This window comes from Stigmatopora argus, chromosome 3 (genome assembly GCF_051989625.1).
Source record: "Stigmatopora argus isolate UIUO_Sarg chromosome 3, RoL_Sarg_1.0, whole genome shotgun sequence".
Classification (NCBI taxonomy): domain Eukaryota; kingdom Metazoa; phylum Chordata; class Actinopteri; order Syngnathiformes; family Syngnathidae; genus Stigmatopora; species Stigmatopora argus.
The window spans coordinates 9,314,238-9,333,232 of NC_135389.1; the positions used below are offsets into that span (position 1 = coordinate 9,314,238).

The window sequence follows — 18,995 nt, forward strand, 5'->3', positions numbered from 1 at the left end:
AATCTGTTTCTCCTGGTGTGTCCCTTTTGGCTCTCCTTCCCTTGTGTGACCGAGATGTGATTGTCATCAATCCCTGTCTGTGTATTTAAACCCCGTTTTTTTGTATGTCTTGCCTGTTGTGCATCTCCCCTGTTTAGTTTTTATTTTTGTTAATTTTTTCCCAATTGTTATTATTTTGTATATATATATTTTTAAATTAAAATCCCAAGTTGTGCACCAGTACTTCCCTCCTGTTTGCCTGCTTCCTGTTCTTGACAAAAATGAAGACCGGTGCCAAAGATGTAAGATTTCTCCTTGACTTACCTTCATGTACTTTTGAGTTTTCTTCTATTACTTTGAAATATTGTAAATTCACCTGTCTAACATTAACAAAGTGTGCCAGTAGCACCTTCCTGGCAGTACATACTTGGATGTTATCACACTGGAGCAGCTGCGGGCCTCCCTAGCCTTCCCATTCGGTTAATGATTGGCCGCCGGGAAGTGGGTGCTCCTCATCATTTGAAGATGAAGCGCCACGCTTTCGGCCACTTACTGTTGTCAGTGACCTTGTTTGGGTTCTTGGGTGCCCGTGGAGGCCCGCTGGGCAACCTGCACCCCAACATGACGGACCAAGAGCTCTTCTGGGGCGCCGACCAGTACGACTTTGCGATGGTCCTGGCCGCAGCCGGGATGGACTGCGTCTGGCACTTCGCTCACCATGGAGAGAAGTTCTATCTCAACTTCGTGGTGAGATCATGCGAGCACGCTAGTAACCCTGAACCAGAATTTTTGTCACTACTGGGACATGATTCAACCTACTGGGCATGTTTTTGTTTGTCGCTACTGTAGCTCTGTGACAATACGTATATATCGATATGTTATTGAATTATCGTTTCAAAAAAGGTGCTATCAAAATTGAACATTCATTCATTCGGCCCCTCTCAGTCTAAATGAATTGGCCGTCAAGGGCATCAATTTTAAAAGCTAGTCTTGACAGTAAATAAAATGGTCGTCTGTCATTTTCAAAGTCAGACAATGAGCAAACAAAAGACTCATTCGTTTAAAAGTATGTAGCTATATCAGGGTTGGGCAAACTTTTCGGCCCGGGGGCCACATTGACTAAAAATTTGACAGGCGGGCCGGGTCAGCACAAGATACGATACATATAAAAAACTGCATCCGTTAACAGTATATATGAAACATAAACAGAAAAAAGGACTAATGTATAAAGATTCTCATCACTCATCTGGGATTTATGGGGTGCTTTCTTGGTTTTCATTAGACTAAAGGTCTGTTCACACATATGTAGAGCCAAATAACACCAGAATCCTCTGTGCCATCTTCTGGATGTTTGGAAATTTGGCTGCACTTAATGAAGCCTAAAACTCAGACTTTCAGGGAGTTGAACTTGTCACATTGGAGATCAATCATTTCCAACTGCAACTCCTGTGGAACCGTTTCCTGGTCTTGTGAGAAAGGGCATGACACCAGCTGTCAATTTTTCCAAAATCACAAAACCGACGGCAGAATTGCTCATGCAGGTCATCCAATGATTTCCTGTATTTAGACCGCATTAAAAATATATATATAATAATTTGGACAACGTCGGCGGGCCGGATTAAAAGGTCTAACGGGTCGTATATGGCCCGCGGGCCGTAGTTTGCCCATGTCTGAGCTATATTATAATGTTGCTGAATTTATTTCCAGAAATTTTGATCGGAAATGTTCTTGTAGTCTGAGAGGAAGATGTTTTGACATATTGTCCACGACAATGCAAAAATCTGTTATTTTTCTATTTGGAAATGGCTAGTTTTGCTCTTTAACAGTTATATCGTAGGACAACATAGATTGATTTTCTGATTTGTGGATCTATCATTGTTGTATTGCCGTAGTGGGAGATGATTGTGAGCCTTGTATCGCAAATCGTATCGGGAGGTTCCCACCCTTAGTGTAACTGCTTTGTGCGGTTTCAGGTGCAGTGGGTGACGGGCGTGGGACACGACCGCCACCTGTCGGTCACGGTCAACGCGCCCAGCGGCCTACTGCTTTCCACCGTCGACGACGCAGACGGACAAATTGAGCTGGACGTCAAAGAGACCGGTACGCTCCCTCACATGGGTCGCACAAACACACCATTTGACATCTATACCTATTTTCTGAGGGAAAATAAAGGTTTTAGTGTGTTTTGGTTAAATTTGTGTGCTTATGTGTGTGGTTCAGGTTTCTACCAGATGTGTTTCAGCAACTTCCACAACCGTTTCGGCAGCATGCAAGTTTCTCTCAGTTTTGGCGTTTACTACGACCACGTACCTCCAAAACAACAAAAGGGAGACGATAAGGTCACCGCCATCAAGAAACTCAACGACACGCTGAGCATCATCGAGGTTCGTCACTGCCAAACCAAACATGACACATTACATTTTTGGTTTGCATTTAAAATAAATACAAATAAATGGATGAATGTATAGAATTAACCCTTTCAGGGACAGGGATCACTACATTGGAATTCTATTGAAAAGTTGATACACAATTTTGGTCATTAAAAAACTATAAGGAAAAAATATTAGCAATTATTTTACTTTTTTTAATCTTATTAAATAATATTCGAAAAGAAGCGGATCAATTGTCATATTAATAAAAGCTCCATTCATTAAATCAAAAGGGATAAAACCAGAAATGCAATCTGGTTTTTTTTTATTCATTGCAGGTCATTGATGGCGATAGATGTCCAATTAAAAACCTTACAAACACCGTACGACTCGTACGGTGTTTGTAAGGTTTTTTGGGGGCTTGTAAGGGGAATCATAATCATTTATAAGGGAAGTTATCGGCAGAGGTTGACAGGTATGTGACTGTGAATGCTTGTGCTTGACGTCCAATCCATTTTGACCGAATTCCCAGTCATAATGGATAGGACCTCTAGCATCGTCAGTGGGAGCCAATGAGTGCAAAAAAGAAAAGGATATGTCATGGTTTGGGCATTAAGAGGGTAATCTTTTCCTCCATTTAGCCGTCTCTTCGATTGTAATTATAAGACTAGGCCAACTCATTTACAAAATGGTAAAAAATTCAAGTGGACTGACGGTGTGAAGTGCATTTGCGTATTTGTACAATTAGTATTCACAAGTTCTCATCTGGATTTGTGTCTTTACATCTATCAAACCTATGACACGTGAGAATATGACTGCCTGCCTCATTTGAGGAAGAAAATGCAACAAAAAAAAAAATGACGCAATGCCAATCCCTGCTAGTGTCTATTTCCACATTTTTGAGAGCATTTAACCATTTGATTACTCTAGTTGACTTCAAATATCGGTGTTATAAAATGAGTAGAATGGACTTGGCCCACTCTGCTTCTGAGTGACTCAAAACTTTTTTAACGTTTGCTTGCAGGCATCGTCGCTGCGCGTGGAGAACGCTGTTTTTCACATGTTCCGCCACTATAACTCGGGGCGCATGCGGCACGGTGCCGACGAGTTCCTGTTGGTGTCCAGTCAACGCCGTGTCAATTGCTGCTCTGCCGCTCTCAGCGGTCTGGTGGTGCTGGCGGGTTATCTGCAGCTACACTTTCTCCAGAGCCTCTTTGGCCCCAAAGCCGAGAGCGATCCCCGTGCCTGTTGATTTTCTCACTTGCTCTTTAACTTTTTTTGCTCAACGGCCCCGTCATTTGGTACTCCTTACTCACAACATGCGTGTATATCGAATAATTTTATCCGTGAAAACGACAACTCAAAAAAAGCCCCCCCCAAAAAAAAAAATCTTGTAGAAATATCATTCTGGAAAACAATATTGTTTACAACTTCCAATAAATCTTAAACATTATTACACTTACATATTCCCAGATTTTACAAGAAAGCGATATTTTTTTCACATTTAGACCGCACCGTATTATAAGTAGACCGTCACCAGACCAATCACAATTTGAGCTTACCCTGCTCAATTTAAAAAGTCAAATTACAACCTCCCGTTCAAAATAACATGTTTCCCTTATATACACCTCTGTATTTTTTTTCTATAAAAACCAGGGGAAAAATAAGTCATGAGTGAGAAATGTTGGGGTGAAAACTGTTTTGCAGATGGGAGATGTCGTTCTTGGACAAAGTTTAAACTCATTCATTCATTCTCTGAACTGCTTGTCCTCACAAGAGTCGCCGGGGCTGCTGGAGTCTATCCCAGCTATCTACGGGCACGAGGCGGGGGACACACTGAATTGGTGGCCAGCCAATCACAGGGCACAAGGAGACGGACATCCATTCACACGCGTGTTCAAACAGCTTGCCATGCATGTTTTTGGGATGTGGGAGGAAACCTGGAGAATACCCACGCAAGAGATATGAGTGTGGGCGTGAATGGTTGTCTGTCTCCTTGTGACCTGTGATTGGCTGCCCACCAATTCATGGTGTCCCCCACCTCGAACCCAAAGTCAGCTAGGACTCTAGGCTCCAGCAGACCTTGTGAGGATAAATCGGTTCAGAAAATGAATGAATGATTATTCAACTCCTCAGTCATCTGATGGGAGGAGAAACTGGTTTGCTCAGTGGTAACTTGAGGCGCACTTGGTATGGGGAAATGGAACAGCGCAGCAAATGCGTCACATTTCAAGCTATTCAAAAGCTATGTTTTACAAGGTTAACACAATAGAATGCGGATGTAGACATGAAAATATAAAAAGCAACCATGTGAAATCAATTGAGTTTAATTTACCAAGGTTTCCACCTTTTTTGTTGTGGATTATTATTTCACTGTTATACTGTTTTGGTGTGAAGGAATTTCCCATTTCCCACGAGTACGTGGCAGGTTTCACATTTTTATCTAATATATATATATATATATATATATAAATATATATATATATATATATATATTAGATAAAAATGTGAAACCTGCCATGTACTCGTGGGAAATGGGAAATTCCTTCACACCAAAACAGTATAACAGTGAAATAATAATCCACAACAAAAAAGGTGGAAACCTTATATATGTGTGTATATATATATATATATATATATATATATATATATATATATATATATATATATATATATATATATATATATATATATATATATATATATATATATATATATATATATATATATATATATATATATATATATATATATATATATATATATATATATATATATATATATATATATATATCGAGAGAGAGAGACAGAGCGCGAGAGAGAGCGAGAGAGAGCGAGAGAGAGCGAGAGAGAGAGAGAGAGAGAGAGAGAGAGAGAGAGAGAGAGAGAGAGAGAGAGAGAGAGAGAGAGAGAGAGAGAGCTTTCACTTTAGTTTGACGCATATAGGGTTGGGAGTTTGTTTTTAGTAAGCCTGTGCCAAGACCTCATTCACACAGAAGACTCCAATAAGTGTTGACTACTACAAGAACAAGGTGAAAATTATTTATTGTTAGTATTTTCTACATTTATTATTTATTATTATTGACTCGATTCCGGTTTATTTTGGGGCCTTGATCTTTTAGTGATTCGGTTCGCTCATCTAAGGGTTTAAAACGTTTTGTGTAATAAAGAGCCGAACTTACCAGTTTGCCAAGCTACAATATTTTTTTCCGATGTCTTATCAGTCTTAATTTAACTTAAAAGCATTTGATACGACAGACCACTTTTTCAGAGGCATATTGCTGCCTCAGTAGAAAAACACAAGTTCAGAATGTTTTTGTATATATATATATATATATATGTGTGTGTATATGTTTGACGAGATAACTCTTAAAACTACTATGAAAAAGTAAAACCTATCATCTTAAAATGTTGTTTTTGTTTTTTACTCCTGTACAGTTCCACTTAAGATCGAAAATAAACAGCTCACAGCTCACCCCCTAGGCGACGCCCTTACGGCATTATTTTAATTACAGCAAATACTTTGGCAGTAAAAGATTTATGGGTTGCAATGGAGGGTAATACAAAAAAGGCATTTTTTCCATGCAATTAATTGAAATTGTAAGTATGGCTCTGATATGTTATATTAATATTTGTATTATTATTAAGCTTTATTTGTGACAAGTGAATTGATTTTATTTGCAGGTGAACATCAACATGGCTGACGTGAGTATGAATGCATTTTTCATGACACGCTTGAGTGTATTTGCTTCAAGCATTTGTGTTCAATGGAGTGGCGCAAAAATCAACATTTCCTGCTATTAGAACCATAAATATCCAATTCACTTAAACTGCTGTCTTTCATGTGTCAATAATGTATTTGAGATTCACAGGATTTATGTGAGGTGTTAAGTATTTGTGCAATTGTTGTTTCAGCTGGCTTTGACGGGTATTGAGCTTGCCCTCAGCTTATGCAAGAAGGTGTACAATATGGTAAAGACGGCAAAATCCAACAAGGTCCAGTGTAAGGAAGTGGGTGAACGTGTGTGCACTTTGGAGAAGATGGTGCAGAGCCTCAAGGAGCGGCCTGAAAACACCTCACCCAACATCGAGGAGGCCCTGAAGAAACTTGTTCAAAGTCTGTGGAACGCCATAAATTTCATGAGCCAATTTTCCCAAACCAAGAAGGTTGTCAGCATCTTGAAAGCCAATTCTCACGGGTCCAAGTTCCAGGAAATCAGCCAGAAGCTCAACGAGAATATCCAGATGCTCTTGCTCGCGCTGCAGATCAGCGATGGCAACACCCTAAGGGACGGCCTGAGGGCCATCGCTGCCCAACACGGACCAGAAGATTTTGACCACCCCATGCCTATCCAATGCCAAAGGGTGCCGTTAAAATTTTTACGGATGAGCCGTTCCTGCGACGTTGCTATGCAGAGTTCCAATCCCGGTTCGTTCGAAAGAGCAAATACAATTGAGAGTGATGAACCTTTTGCCACTTTGAATCCTGTCCGTCAATCGTCATTTGACATGGACACTGCTGCCAAGTCACCAGTCACTGCAATGACCCCAACTCTCGTGCCACCAGTCACTGCAATGAACCCAACTCCCATGTCACCAGTCACTGCAATGAACCCAACTCTCATGTCACCAGTCACTGCAATGAACCCAACTCTCATGTCACCAGTCACTGCAATGAACCCAACTTTCATGCCACCAGTCACTGCAATGAACCCAATGCCCATGTCACCAGTCACTGCAATGAACCCAACTCCCATGTCACCAGTCACTGCAATGAACCCAACTCTCATGTCACCAGTCACTGCAATGACCCCAACTCTCATGTCACCAGTCACTGCAATGACCCCACCTCTCATGCCACCAGTCACTGCAATGAACCGAACTCTCATCTCACCAGTCACTGTAGTGACCCATACTCCCATGTCACCCGTCAAAATGTTCTCCCACCACCCTCGCCCTGGGATGGTCCTCAGTGCTCCGCCTAGGCTCTACCGGCCCCCCTTGAAGACTGTGACCTCCACCGTGATCAGCTACAACGGCCAATACCCCAGAGCCGCCTTGAACCAGGTGCAACCTAATGGTATGGTGCCACCAGCGGTCTTCCAGCAGACCCGTCGTGTCATGGGAAACACCGTCATTAGAAATATTTATCGTTGATCAAGACCCTCTTTATTATTCACTAAGGCAAGGTCAGAGGTTGTTTTAGGTCATATAAAGACTCCTTACACATTTTGCCAGACAGCTGGAACTCGTCGTTCTAGGGACTAGAACTCTGGTTGACTCGAGTCACAAATTTTATGATTGCTAGTCTGAGACCAGAAGAAGAAAATTTTTAACTTGGACCCTCTTTTGCCTTGTGTTTGCTTAAGTAAGCTTTAAATATAGTGAATAGAAGAGAGCACTTCAAATTGGATACACTCATCAACTATGGATCTTCTGCCATCAAAGAAAAGAGCAGCTCATCGTTCAGCCTTTCTTGAAACATCACTGACATTAATCGTAATGTAAATATTTGCAATGAACAGAAAATTTTCTGCCCAATTATGCGAGTATGTAATTTTCCAAGCACGTTGATAAAGAATGCCTGCTTTTGAGTCCATGAGTTGCTGCTTCAGTTCGTCACAATTTTTTTATGCTGAGCACAGTAAGGAAGGAGCACCGTCAGATTATATAAAAACAAAAAATTGAGCAATAAAACAATGTTGCAGTTTTTCTTTCTTTTTAAATAAAGGGGTTTTAGGCCAGTCTCATGCGTTACATCAGAATGGAAAATATTGCAGGTTTATACCATTCTCAAATCACTTTAGTAGCCGTTAGTCACCAACAGTGCTGCAGACATACAAGGTACTGCCAACTCACTAGAGTTCAGGGCTTTCCTAAGGGTATTTTTGAGAGTGGGCATTCATCACCTGTAATCGAACTACTGACCATTTGGTCCCGGGACAATTTTATTTATTTTTTTCCCCAGAAAAAAATCTGCGATGTAGTGAAGCCGCGAAAGTTGAAGTTGCGATATTCGAGGGATGTGTATATTCCCAATCTTCTCAGATCCACGTTTTCATTCCTTCCTTCCTTCCTTCATTCTTTCCTTCATTCCTTCATTCCTTCATTCCTTCATTCGTTCATCATTTTCTGAACCACTTTAACCTCACTAGGGCTGTGGGGGGTGCTGGAACCTATCCCAGCTGACTTTGGGCCAGAGGCAAGGGACACCCTGAATCAATTTAGAGTGTCCAATCAGCCTACTATGCATGTTTTTGGAATGTGGGAGGAAACCAGAGTACCCGGAGGAAACCCACGCAGGCCCGGGGAGAACATGCAAACTCCACACATGTGGACCGACGTGGATTTGAACCCAGGACCCCCGAGCTGTGAGGCTGACGCCACTCGGGCCACCGGGCCGGGCCGGGAAAACAGTATATTTTGCTATATAAGGTTAAAATCAAGTACTATTTTGATTTTCAGGCGAGAATTTCCCCCCACGCCACCAGAAAGAAGACACCTTGGGTTACAAGTACGTACTGATGGTCAATATGATAAAATGGAAATACAGACGCTCCCCTACTTACGAACATTCAACTTACGAACAACGGTACATACGAACATGTCTGCAAATTGCGTTTAAGTCCAAAAATGTTCGCAAGTCCAATTTTGTATTTCGCGTCTTTTTCGGAGTAGTACTTCTTTCCGCCGCTAATATCGACGCCTGGCGCTGTGAGAGCTCAGCTCACCCAGCATCTACCTTCTTTGTTGCAATGCGGAAGTGCGTGAATGTATCTCCAGTGTGCAAAGAACCTTTTTCATTTGTATCATTAAATATCTCATGCATCCAATATTGAATATGGTTGGTAAAAAGCTAAAGGCTTCTATTGAGGGAGTTGCAAGGAAGAGGCAAGCCATTTCATTTGAAACGAGTGGCAATAATAACGAAGCTTGATGCGCGTCAGAAAATGGTGAGCGTTGCACATTCAGTACCATTTATAAACAGAAAGATCGAGCAGCAGGACCCAAATATTGAACGTTGCACAAAGTTTGCAAATCAATTGAATGATGCCATACAGTGCTACTGCATCATTTATGATGAAAAAAAGAAGAAAACTGTGCAATCGTCATTAGGTCGCTTCTTTTGGCCAGTTTCTAATACATAAATCTATCTCTCTCTCTACAGTACTGTACATATTCTCTCCATTTTATTAAATGTTTTTTTTTTCAGTACAAACCAATGCGTGTTACTTATACAAGCCTTAAACATACAAATGCACTTATATAAACCTTCAATATACTTATATAGGCCTTAAACATAAATTATAATACAAAATATAGCACTAAATCAACTTACAAACAAATTCAACTTATGAACAATCGCTCGGAACCAATTGCGTTCGTAAGTTGAGGAGTGGCTGTATTAACATTCAGTACTTGTAACCCAAGGTAAAAATGACCAACCTTGATGAAGTTTATCACCTATGCAGATTTGATTATTGTATTAACGGGTTATGACGCGGAAAACCATTACGTCACCGAGTGCTTTGACGAATTGGATGTGACCATGACGAATGATTTTTTAATAGAAAATATTATAAATCATGAATAGCAAAGATAAATGTAAGTAAAACTTTTTATATAATAAATAATATATGGATTTTTCGAATTTTCATGAACGAGCCAATTCAGCTCAGGCAGTGACGTAACGTTAAGCGGGTCAGGAAGTGAGTCACGAAGGGCGCGAGATCTCGATTGAAGACTTTAGTTACATATCAACCATCGAGTCATGTATTCGTAGCAGTCCTTGGCTACAGAGCATTCTGGAAGGTAAGCTTTGGGTCCACGGTGCCCGAGGGGCGCCGGTAAAATGCAGCACCTGCCTCGCGGCTAGTGACTAGCTAGGACTCTCCTGCTAGCATAACAGTAGTTAGCAGCTACCTGTTAGCACGTAGGTCTACCGACTGATAAATCGAATTTACGGCGCTTTAATGTCAGCAACTGTTAGCTCTTAACGTAACAATTGTTGTTAATGCTCTTAATTGGCGGCTTGTAGTCCACAAAAAGGAAAGCAGCTGTCATATCATTGTGTAGTGACTTAAATATGGAATCACTTATTTCTGTGGGGAAAAAGTGGAGTTTCTGAGGCATGGACTTTGTAATGCGGTGTTTTTTTTACATATATAAATTACGGCATCATTTCCCTGCCCAATGCAGATTGATCATGTCTAACTGCAGGCCCATTGCCAGTCGTTAGTTTTAAAGGGGTTCTGACAATAATTATTACCCTATCCCTATATTTTAAATGTCTTTGCACCAAAATCTGACTCCGGGTTGCCTGATTTTGATGATCTTCCATCATCGCATCCCGAGCCGATGCCTCGTTAAAGTATTACAGAAAGAAAAAAAGAAAATGCTTTCAAATGTAAATTATTACAATGTACTGCAGAGACAATCAGTCTTGTGTTGATGCTATCCTAACATCAGCTTTCTGCAGGAGCTAAAAAGTTGGCCTTCAGACGGTGCTTACTTCTGCTGTCGTGGTTTTTGCCTGTCTTATATAAATTTGTAGTTGTTTTGGAAATCCGGAATTTCTAGTTACTTTGCAGCCTTCTCATCTCATTTTCTGAACCGCTTTATCCTCACTAGGATCGTAGGGTTCTGGAGCCTATCTCAGCCTACTTCAGGCCAGAGGTTGGGGACACCATGAATTGGTGCCCAGCCAATCGCAAGGGACAAGGAGACGTACAACCATTCACGCTCATACTCATACCTAGGGGCAATTTAGAGTGTCAAATCAGCCTACCACGCATGTCTTTGGAATGTGGGAGGAAACCGGAGTACCTGGACAAAAAAACCCACACAGGGCCAGGGAGAACATGCAAACTCTACACAGCTGGACGGACCTGGACTTCAACCCAGGTCCCCCACTGTGAGGCCGACGAGCTAACCACTCATCGGTTTGCAGCCTTAAAATTCAAAAATAAAAGCATGCATTTAAAACCCTTATCTTTTTCACCTGAATCTCTGAAAATTTTGTGAGCGAGCCTGGTTTACGGTCACGTGACCGGGGACATTCCCAATATAGTTTTTTTTTCTTCACAGTGCAGAACTGCGCATTCTTCCAGGATTCATTTGATGCTATTTTTATCTGCCTTGATGTGTATTTGACCATGTGGTATGCGGCTGACATAATACTTTCAGCAGATGGATGCCATGGAGGTTGACCAGAGCGCATCCGTCTCTGCTGCCAACCCCACCATCATCCTCTCCGACTCAGGCAGCAGCACTGAAGTTGATGAGGATGATGAAAATGGGCGCGGCGAGGGAGGAGCACAGGTGTCATATCTGCCTAGAGTTCCTACCACTTGGGCCTTCAGTCAAAGGAGGGAGGGCCGGGCAGAGGCTGCCACACAGTCATTGGCCATGCGCAGACGCGTCAGGTGAATTGAAGCTTTATTTTCTTCAGTGTTTATCAGCCTTCTTCTAAAGCCTTATAAGTTTTCAGCATCTTCAGCCCTACCTCTACCTACAAAATTAATTGGTTCTAGAACTTGTTTCCTAACTTGGTTTTTTTGTAAGTAGAGCAGGACTTAGTATGTAAATTCTCTAATTTGTCGGACGGTCTTTAAAAAAAAAACTAAACCCTTCACACAGTAGGTTCCAAAAAATATCTATTTGTCTAAAATGGTTTTCCTTATCTTTTTCTTTTAGACAGGGCTTCAGGGTGCATTACTCAAGCCAGGATGCCACAAACTCCAGAGCCTCTACCGATTTCCTGCTGCGGGTTCCAGCTGCCATCGCCAATGCCTCTGTTGGGCCCGACCTGCCTTCCAGCGGATCAGAGGCCAGCGATTCGGAAGAGGAAGAGCGAGGTGTGGTGGAGCCCGGCACAATCCACAATGTCCAAACCAACTCACCACATCACTCCCACCGCGAAAACCCTGATGAATACCCACAAGCCCAGCAAGATGGTCTTGCCCCCCCTCGTAAGTGGGACATTTTGATTGTACTATTGTGTCAACCTATTGAATTAAATTCTGCTTTTAGCTGCAGATGTTCAAAAAGAAGAAAACCTAGAAAATGGACATCCTGGCATGCAAGTAACATAAACATTTTTTCCCTACCTGTCTTAAATTAAGGCAGTGGGCTACAGCATTCTAAGCAAATCTGGATCTGATTTTTTTTCCCAGTATTCACTATTGCAGTTTGTGCTTTCAGCCACTCCCCACACCAGCTCCTCAAAGCGAAGATGGCGAGGGTGACACATGTAGCATTTGCCTAGAGGCTTGGACGTCAGCGGGCAACCATCGGATCGCTGCCCTGCGCTGTGGACATCTTTTCGGACTCCTCTGCATCCAGAAGTGGCTGGCCTCTCAGCGGTCTGCTGCTAAATGTCCGCAGGTCAGTAAACTCTGTCTCGTCATGAATGCTACTTTGAAAGTGTGATATTTTATAGATCTCTTTGTGGCTTTTTCTCTTTTTTTTTTCAATCTTTGCCCTGTTTAAGTGGTGTCCCTGTCAGAATCTGTAAAATTGAATTGAATACTTGTATTGTCATTATACAAGTTTAATGAGATTTTAAACTTTCACCATGAAGTGAAATAACAACAAACAAACAGATGAATAAATAAGTAATAGTAAATTAAATAAGTAGTCCAAGTGAGTTCACCGGAGCGGCCTTGTTCTGTCTGAAATCCAGTTCCATGGTTTTGGAGACATTCAGTGCCAAGTTGTTGAGAGCGCACCACTCGCTGAGTCTATGGACTCAGCAACAAACAAACAAACACATAGATAATCAATATATATTAATGATAAATAAATAATCAATGTATTGTAATGATAAATAAATAATCAATATATTGTAATGATAAATAAATAATCAAAATATTGTAATGATAAATAAATAATCAATATATAAGTAATCGATAAATAAGTGGTCTACATAATAAATAAGTAGTATAAGTAGTAGTCAACATGGGCAAGTTGTACAAAGTGACTAAAGTGGCGTGCAATAAGTCTTGATTAGGTCCTAGGTGCAGAACTCAAGTTAAATATGGTGACAGGTCTTGGGAAGAAATTGGAAATTAATCAGCTTCATTGCCATTATGGTGCCAATTTATACAAATGGGGATCCCAAAGATATGGTTCTCCTAATACAAAAACTTACTATATAATGCATATCACGATTATTAATCCACAATTCAATGCACAAAACAATTTCTTTCATGAGAAAAATATTTTACTTAAATTATATCAATCCTAACATTTTATGGGACACAAATTTTACCTAAATAAATACAATAACCCCCACTGATTTTAGACTACAATACCCCGCCCCCCACCCCCCCTTTGGAAAAAATGAATGAACGAATGGACCACTGTCCCTGAAAATGTCTCCATAGCACATTTCAACATCAAACGTGTTTTGCTGATTTTAAACTGCAATTCATTGCCGACCCCCCCCCCCCTTGTAAAAACATTAATCAACGAATGAACCTGTATCTACAAAAACCTACTTAAACATAGGTAGTTTTTTTTGGTCTGAAATGGTGTGTCCACCTAGTGATGTCCACCTGTTGGTAACATGCCGTCAATGTGACGTCCATCATGAGGCGACCTGTCATCAGTGTGAAATCCGCCTTGTGGTGACCTCGCTTCATCTTCTTTGTCTCTTGCAGTGCAACAAGAAGGCAAAGCGCTCCGACATCTTGCTACTATACGCCCCCAAGCTGAGAGTCATTGACAATAGTGAAGAAGAGAGCCTGAAAAGGTGAAAAGCTATTCCCATTGCTTCCCTATTCTTCAATCTACTCAGCTCATGTATGTGTCCATAGGTCTCTGGAGGCGGAGCAGTCAATGAGGAGGAAGGCCGAGATGGAATCGAATCGGTACAAACTCAAACTTGAGGTGATCACGAACAAGTACAGTCAAGCGCAACAGGAGCTGAAGGTATCCACCCCTGTTTCCAGAGTATAAGCAGTCATCCATCGACAACTGACAGTGGTTCCCTTTTTGTCCGCAGGCAATCAGAGCTCAGATGAGTCAAGCGGGCAGCAGTTCTGCCCATAACGCATCCTCATCTTTGTCTACGCAACTTTCCTGTCCAAGTTCCAACCTGGTGGCGCCGTACAACTTCCACGACGCAATACTGCTGTCCAATATTGGAGGCTGTCGAGTTTTAGCCCATTGTGAACCGCTCAACTGTTTGGTGGCTTCGCAGCCTTCTCCTCGCCCAACGCTCCTGCCCGGTGAGACTTCGTTGCCCTGTTCCTCATTTTCATCACCCTGTATATATCGCTTGGACAATGCTGATTTCTCCCTTCTCTCATTCTCCACCTTATCCCTGGACTTCTTCACCTCACGCCATACTCCTAGCCCTCCCATTCTTTTTATTTTTCTGAAAGCGGCTGTCAGCAAATGATTGGATTGGATTGGATAACTTTATTCATCCCGTAGTCGTGGAATTTCATGGTGACAGTAGCAAGAAAAGGCATAGTTATAAGTTAGACAGTACAGTCGCAAAGGCCGCACAACAACAAAGCAAAAGCACAAAGTACAAAGCAAATCAAAGTAAATGGGATCATTAAGAATCACCAAATCATTAAGACAGAAAAGCAGCAAAAACACAAAACGAGCCAGGGTGGATGGAGGTACCGCCACCGGCTGCCACTTGAACGGCGCCATTTTGGTTGCGGTAGCAAAATGGATACAGACTCAAAAGACTAAAGTTGGACAAAAACTGGAAAGAAAAAAAAATGTATATGCTTCTCTGTGCTTATTGTCCTTATTATTTTTTTCTGCTTTTCTTATTTCTTCATCCTCTTCCACTAAAATTCCCTTTCAGCCTCTTCTCCTTCTACTCTTGCTCTTTGTGAATTATGAATGTGTTTCTGTGCGCCTCAGGCTGGGGCGTAAAGAAGGTGAACCTGGCCCATATCAGGTCCAGTCAGTACGTTCCCATCCACAGTGATCAGGTGAGAGGGCTGTGCTTCAGCCGGCAAAATGAAGGAATGCTGCTGTCGGCATCCCTGGACAAGACCCTCAAACTCACAAGGTAACCTGCCCTTTGGCGTCCTCTAGTGCCTGTATCTTATCAATTTTCTTGATCTGTGTGTTTGCAGCCTCATGGGCAATTCAGTGATTCAGACGTATAATGCTGGCAAACCAGTTTGGAGCTGTTGCTGGTGCTTGGACAACACAAACTATGTTTACGCTGGTCTCAACAACGGCTCCATTCTGCTCTATGACCTCAGAGACACCAGCACCCACGTGCAAGAGCTGCAGCCACTACGGTCCAGGTGACCACCACTTCTTAATGTCATACACGTGCGGGCACATTGAATCGTGTTGCTGAGGCATTGTGTCACACGGTACGTTACTTATACTCGCACTAAATGACTACAACAACGGGTTATGAGAGCTACTTTTCAAGCGTCCCGAAGCTTGCAAAAGATCAAGAAAATGCATATATGTAACAGCCCTACCGACATACGCATTGATATACAGTGGTACCTCGAGATACGAGCTTAATCCGTTCCGGGACTTCGGGGGGCTTTATCCACGGCAACAATGCACTCGTTGAACGAACAAACAAATTTAAATTAACTTGGATAACTATATACAGACACTCAACATTTAATGTAACTTCAAACAAAACTAAATTCTAAATTTGTTGTAATCTTTTTTTACCTTACGTAGTTCTACGGGTTGACACCACCTGGCCGCTCCGCCGAAGTCTTCAAAACGAACGCATCAAGAGTTGTTTGTTTTTGTCTACCCTTCAAAATATATTTCGATAATGTCGCATACAAATGTCATCACAATAGGATAACGCACGACCACTTGCCAACGAGAAATAGTCTTCAAAGAACGATCGCGGGAGATTCTTTCCTTAGAAAGAATAACAGGAAATACAATAGTTGACCTTACCCACGTATTGATTGTGGGTAATGAAGTTTAATTCTGAGAAAGGTTGCCATTGCCTATGGGTGTTGTGTGCACGGGTATACTTCATTACCCAGAAAGCCCTCTTTTTGCCCGCGCGTTGTGCGTTTCCTGGTCCTATGAGAAACTCGTCTGAATTAATCGTTCCGTGCTCGTAGATATTGTTATACATGAAAGATATGCAAAAAAAAATGCCATGGCCACCTTGCTTGGTCGCATCACGAAATTTTGTCCGCATCACGGGCGAATTATTCGATCGAAATTTCCCCCGTAAGACGAGCATTTTGTATGACGAGCGGTCGTATGACGAGGTACCACTGTACGTTTCTTTGCTATAAGCTGCGGCGACTCTGACCTGAAGGAAGACCAGCTGAGTCAAGATCTGAAAACACAGCATACTCAGTGCGCCGCCATGCCCAATTAATTTTAATGGCTTAAAAAATGTCTTATCTTTTGGGTGTTTTGCACTAACATTCATACTAAATTGGTCTACTTTTATACATTTTCAAGGGATTCCGGGGTAGTATTGGGGAACTTGTAACAGTTGGACCAAGTTACTTCATTTCCTTATAAAATGCGTCTCTACTCACAAAAAATTCAAGTTACGGAACCACTCCTGGAACAAATTAATTTCTTGGGTAGAGGTCCCACTGTATATTTTTCTGCTGGGATGCACATGATCAAACTGTCAACTGTCCTTTCACTTGTTTTAGGACTCCTGTGGCGTCGCTATGCTACATCCCTCGCACGGCATCCAGCTCGTTCCCGTGTGGCGGGCTGATTGCCGGCACGCTGGAGGGTGGCTATTTCTGGGAGCAGCTTGGGGAGAACACGTACAAACCGCACATCCTGCCTCTCGAGGTCGGAAGCTGCACCGGCATCCAGGTGGAGACAGAGAGCCGCCATTGCCTGGTCACGTACCGAGCCGGTGAGGATTGGCGATGTTGTAAAGCACAGTTTTATCTGTATAGAAATAGTTCATTATCATTTTTAAATCCCCAAATCACCTGTCAAGGACACTGGGAATCAATACTTTGTGCTTTCCATACTTGTTGACTTTTTGCTGAGTTCTTGACCCTACCCAAACTCCTATTCCTAAGTATTTTGAGTTATGAACACGGTCATGAAACAAATTAAGATTGTAAGGTAAAGCACTGTATCTGGTTACTAATCGTTGTCTACATGGCAAAATAGTGTATTTTAGGTTGTGTTTCTTTTAATCTGAAAGGTTCGGTATTTAAAACTTGAGTTCACCGGCTGCTTTCCCCAGGCCGCACCCACCCTACAGTTCGCTGCGTCCTGATGGCGTTAACTCGGGTGCCTCAGCAGGACGCGAGTGAACCGCTCGGCTGCTCGTGCTCACCCGTGCAGACCTTCAACGCTGGCTCGTCCTGCACACTTCTTACTAAGAATGCCATCTTTGCCAGTCCGCACGGAGACGGCGCGCTTGTGTGCGCTGGAGATGAGGCGTCACAATCCACCATGGTACTTTGTCTTAAATGTTTTTTTTTTACATATTGCTGATTTTCTTTAATTGCACAGCCATTGCAAACATATTTCTAGATTATTATTAACAAATTACCTACTGTAATCTCTTGAGTATAACAGGCTCTTGTTCATTGAAGCCTCACCATAAAATCGCCCTTAAAAAACCTTTTCGCTGTACTTTTCACACCATGATTTACTAGTATCACCTAGAAAAAAAATGCAAAGCATTTTGTATTTTAAGTTCTTATTTTTTTAGGACTTTTACTGAGATGTTTTTCTTTCTGTAAACGTGCAAGGTATATCAACATTAAAAGTGATGGTGTTTGTTCCATTACAGAGGCTCAGATGTCAAGGTGCAGAGTTCTAGTTTGCACCCTTTTAAAAGAAAAAAAGGCTTTAAGCTCAATTAAATCTTTAAAATACATACATTGGAGACCATCATTCTCTGAAATTATGTATGAATTTATAACATTTGGAATTCTATCAAATTAAATTTGAAAAATGAGATTTATATAGTTTAAAGTGGACAAGGGCTCTAAAATGTTGTTGTGGATTGAAATATATTGATGAAACCTACACTTATATTGACAGGTGTGGGCGGCTTCTAGCGGAGCGCTACTGCAAAAGCTTCCGGCCGACCTCCCCGTACTGGACATTACGCCGTTCAAGGTCAACGGTGAGCATTTCCTGGCATCACTGACGGAGAAGATGTTGAAGCTTTATAAGTGGAAGTGAAAAAGCACAGATGGGACTGAAAACCAAATTGAGCCCGTCCCAGACTGGTTCATCATGTTCAAGCCGTCCATTCTGTTAATGGGAATGCTTGTAATGTTCACTTTTAATAGAGGATACTGCACATTTGGATATTATATATTTTACTTTTCAAGGTTTCAGTGTTTCTGAGCAGAAGCCTCAGATATCGGAGCGGCCTTGAATGCAACATTAGCCTGAAGTGCTTCAGAGTGGCTTGTAAAATAAACCACTTGAACACAAATCACTACATTCATGTTCCGCCAAAAAGGTTTTCCCCTACTATTTTTTTACGAATTGAGATGTCTATGTGAAATGTGAAAGTATGAACATGTTTTTTATGTGTCATGACGGTTTTTGTTTTAGTAAATAAACTGTTTATAAAACGGATTTATACTGGGTTAGGGAATGTGTGTCGGTGTATGTGTGTGTAGGGGGTGTCGGGAGGGTGGTCCTGCTTTGTATTATATGATGAAAGCA

The 18,995-nt window shown here is 41.8% G+C and overlaps 3 protein-coding genes across 4 annotated transcripts; all 3 read left to right on the plus strand.

The window, feature by feature from the left end:
* The first annotated feature begins 378 nt into the window (after positions 1 to 378).
* Positions 379 to 4,777, plus strand: tmed6 (transmembrane p24 trafficking protein 6). The gene is made up of 4 exons (XM_077596216.1): positions 379 to 726; positions 1,953 to 2,079; positions 2,200 to 2,363; positions 3,373 to 4,777. Exons 1-4 carry the CDS (start codon positions 463 to 465, stop codon positions 3,598 to 3,600), a joined length of 783 nt encoding a protein of 260 aa, XP_077452342.1. The 5' UTR covers positions 379 to 462; the 3' UTR covers positions 3,601 to 4,777.
* A 556-nt stretch (positions 4,778 to 5,333) lies between these two features.
* Positions 5,334 to 7,942, plus strand: LOC144071919 (uncharacterized). Its single transcript, XM_077597425.1, has 3 exons — positions 5,334 to 5,380; positions 6,033 to 6,053; positions 6,264 to 7,942. Exons 2-3 carry the CDS (start codon positions 6,045 to 6,047, stop codon positions 7,503 to 7,505), a joined length of 1,251 nt encoding a protein of 416 aa, XP_077453551.1. The 5' UTR covers positions 5,334 to 5,380; positions 6,033 to 6,044; the 3' UTR covers positions 7,506 to 7,942.
* A 2,063-nt stretch (positions 7,943 to 10,005) lies between these two features.
* rfwd3 (ring finger and WD repeat domain 3) lies at positions 10,006 to 18,905 on the plus strand. 2 transcript variants are annotated; one of them, XM_077595761.1, is made up of 13 exons: positions 10,006 to 10,160; positions 11,535 to 11,773; positions 12,045 to 12,319; positions 12,381 to 12,433; positions 12,552 to 12,734; positions 14,012 to 14,103; positions 14,168 to 14,282; positions 14,356 to 14,581; positions 15,237 to 15,387; positions 15,455 to 15,631; positions 16,991 to 17,205; positions 17,548 to 17,762; positions 18,357 to 18,905. In XM_077595761.1, exons 2-13 carry the CDS (start codon positions 11,538 to 11,540, stop codon positions 18,498 to 18,500), a joined length of 2,082 nt encoding a protein of 693 aa, XP_077451887.1. In that variant the 5' UTR covers positions 10,006 to 10,160; positions 11,535 to 11,537; the 3' UTR covers positions 18,501 to 18,905. The 2 variants fall into 2 exon arrangements, with proteins under 2 accessions (XP_077451887.1, XP_077451888.1); XM_077595762.1 differs by having other exon boundaries at positions 10,019 to 10,160; positions 11,538 to 11,773.
* Positions 18,906 to 18,995: the final 90 nt, after the last annotated feature.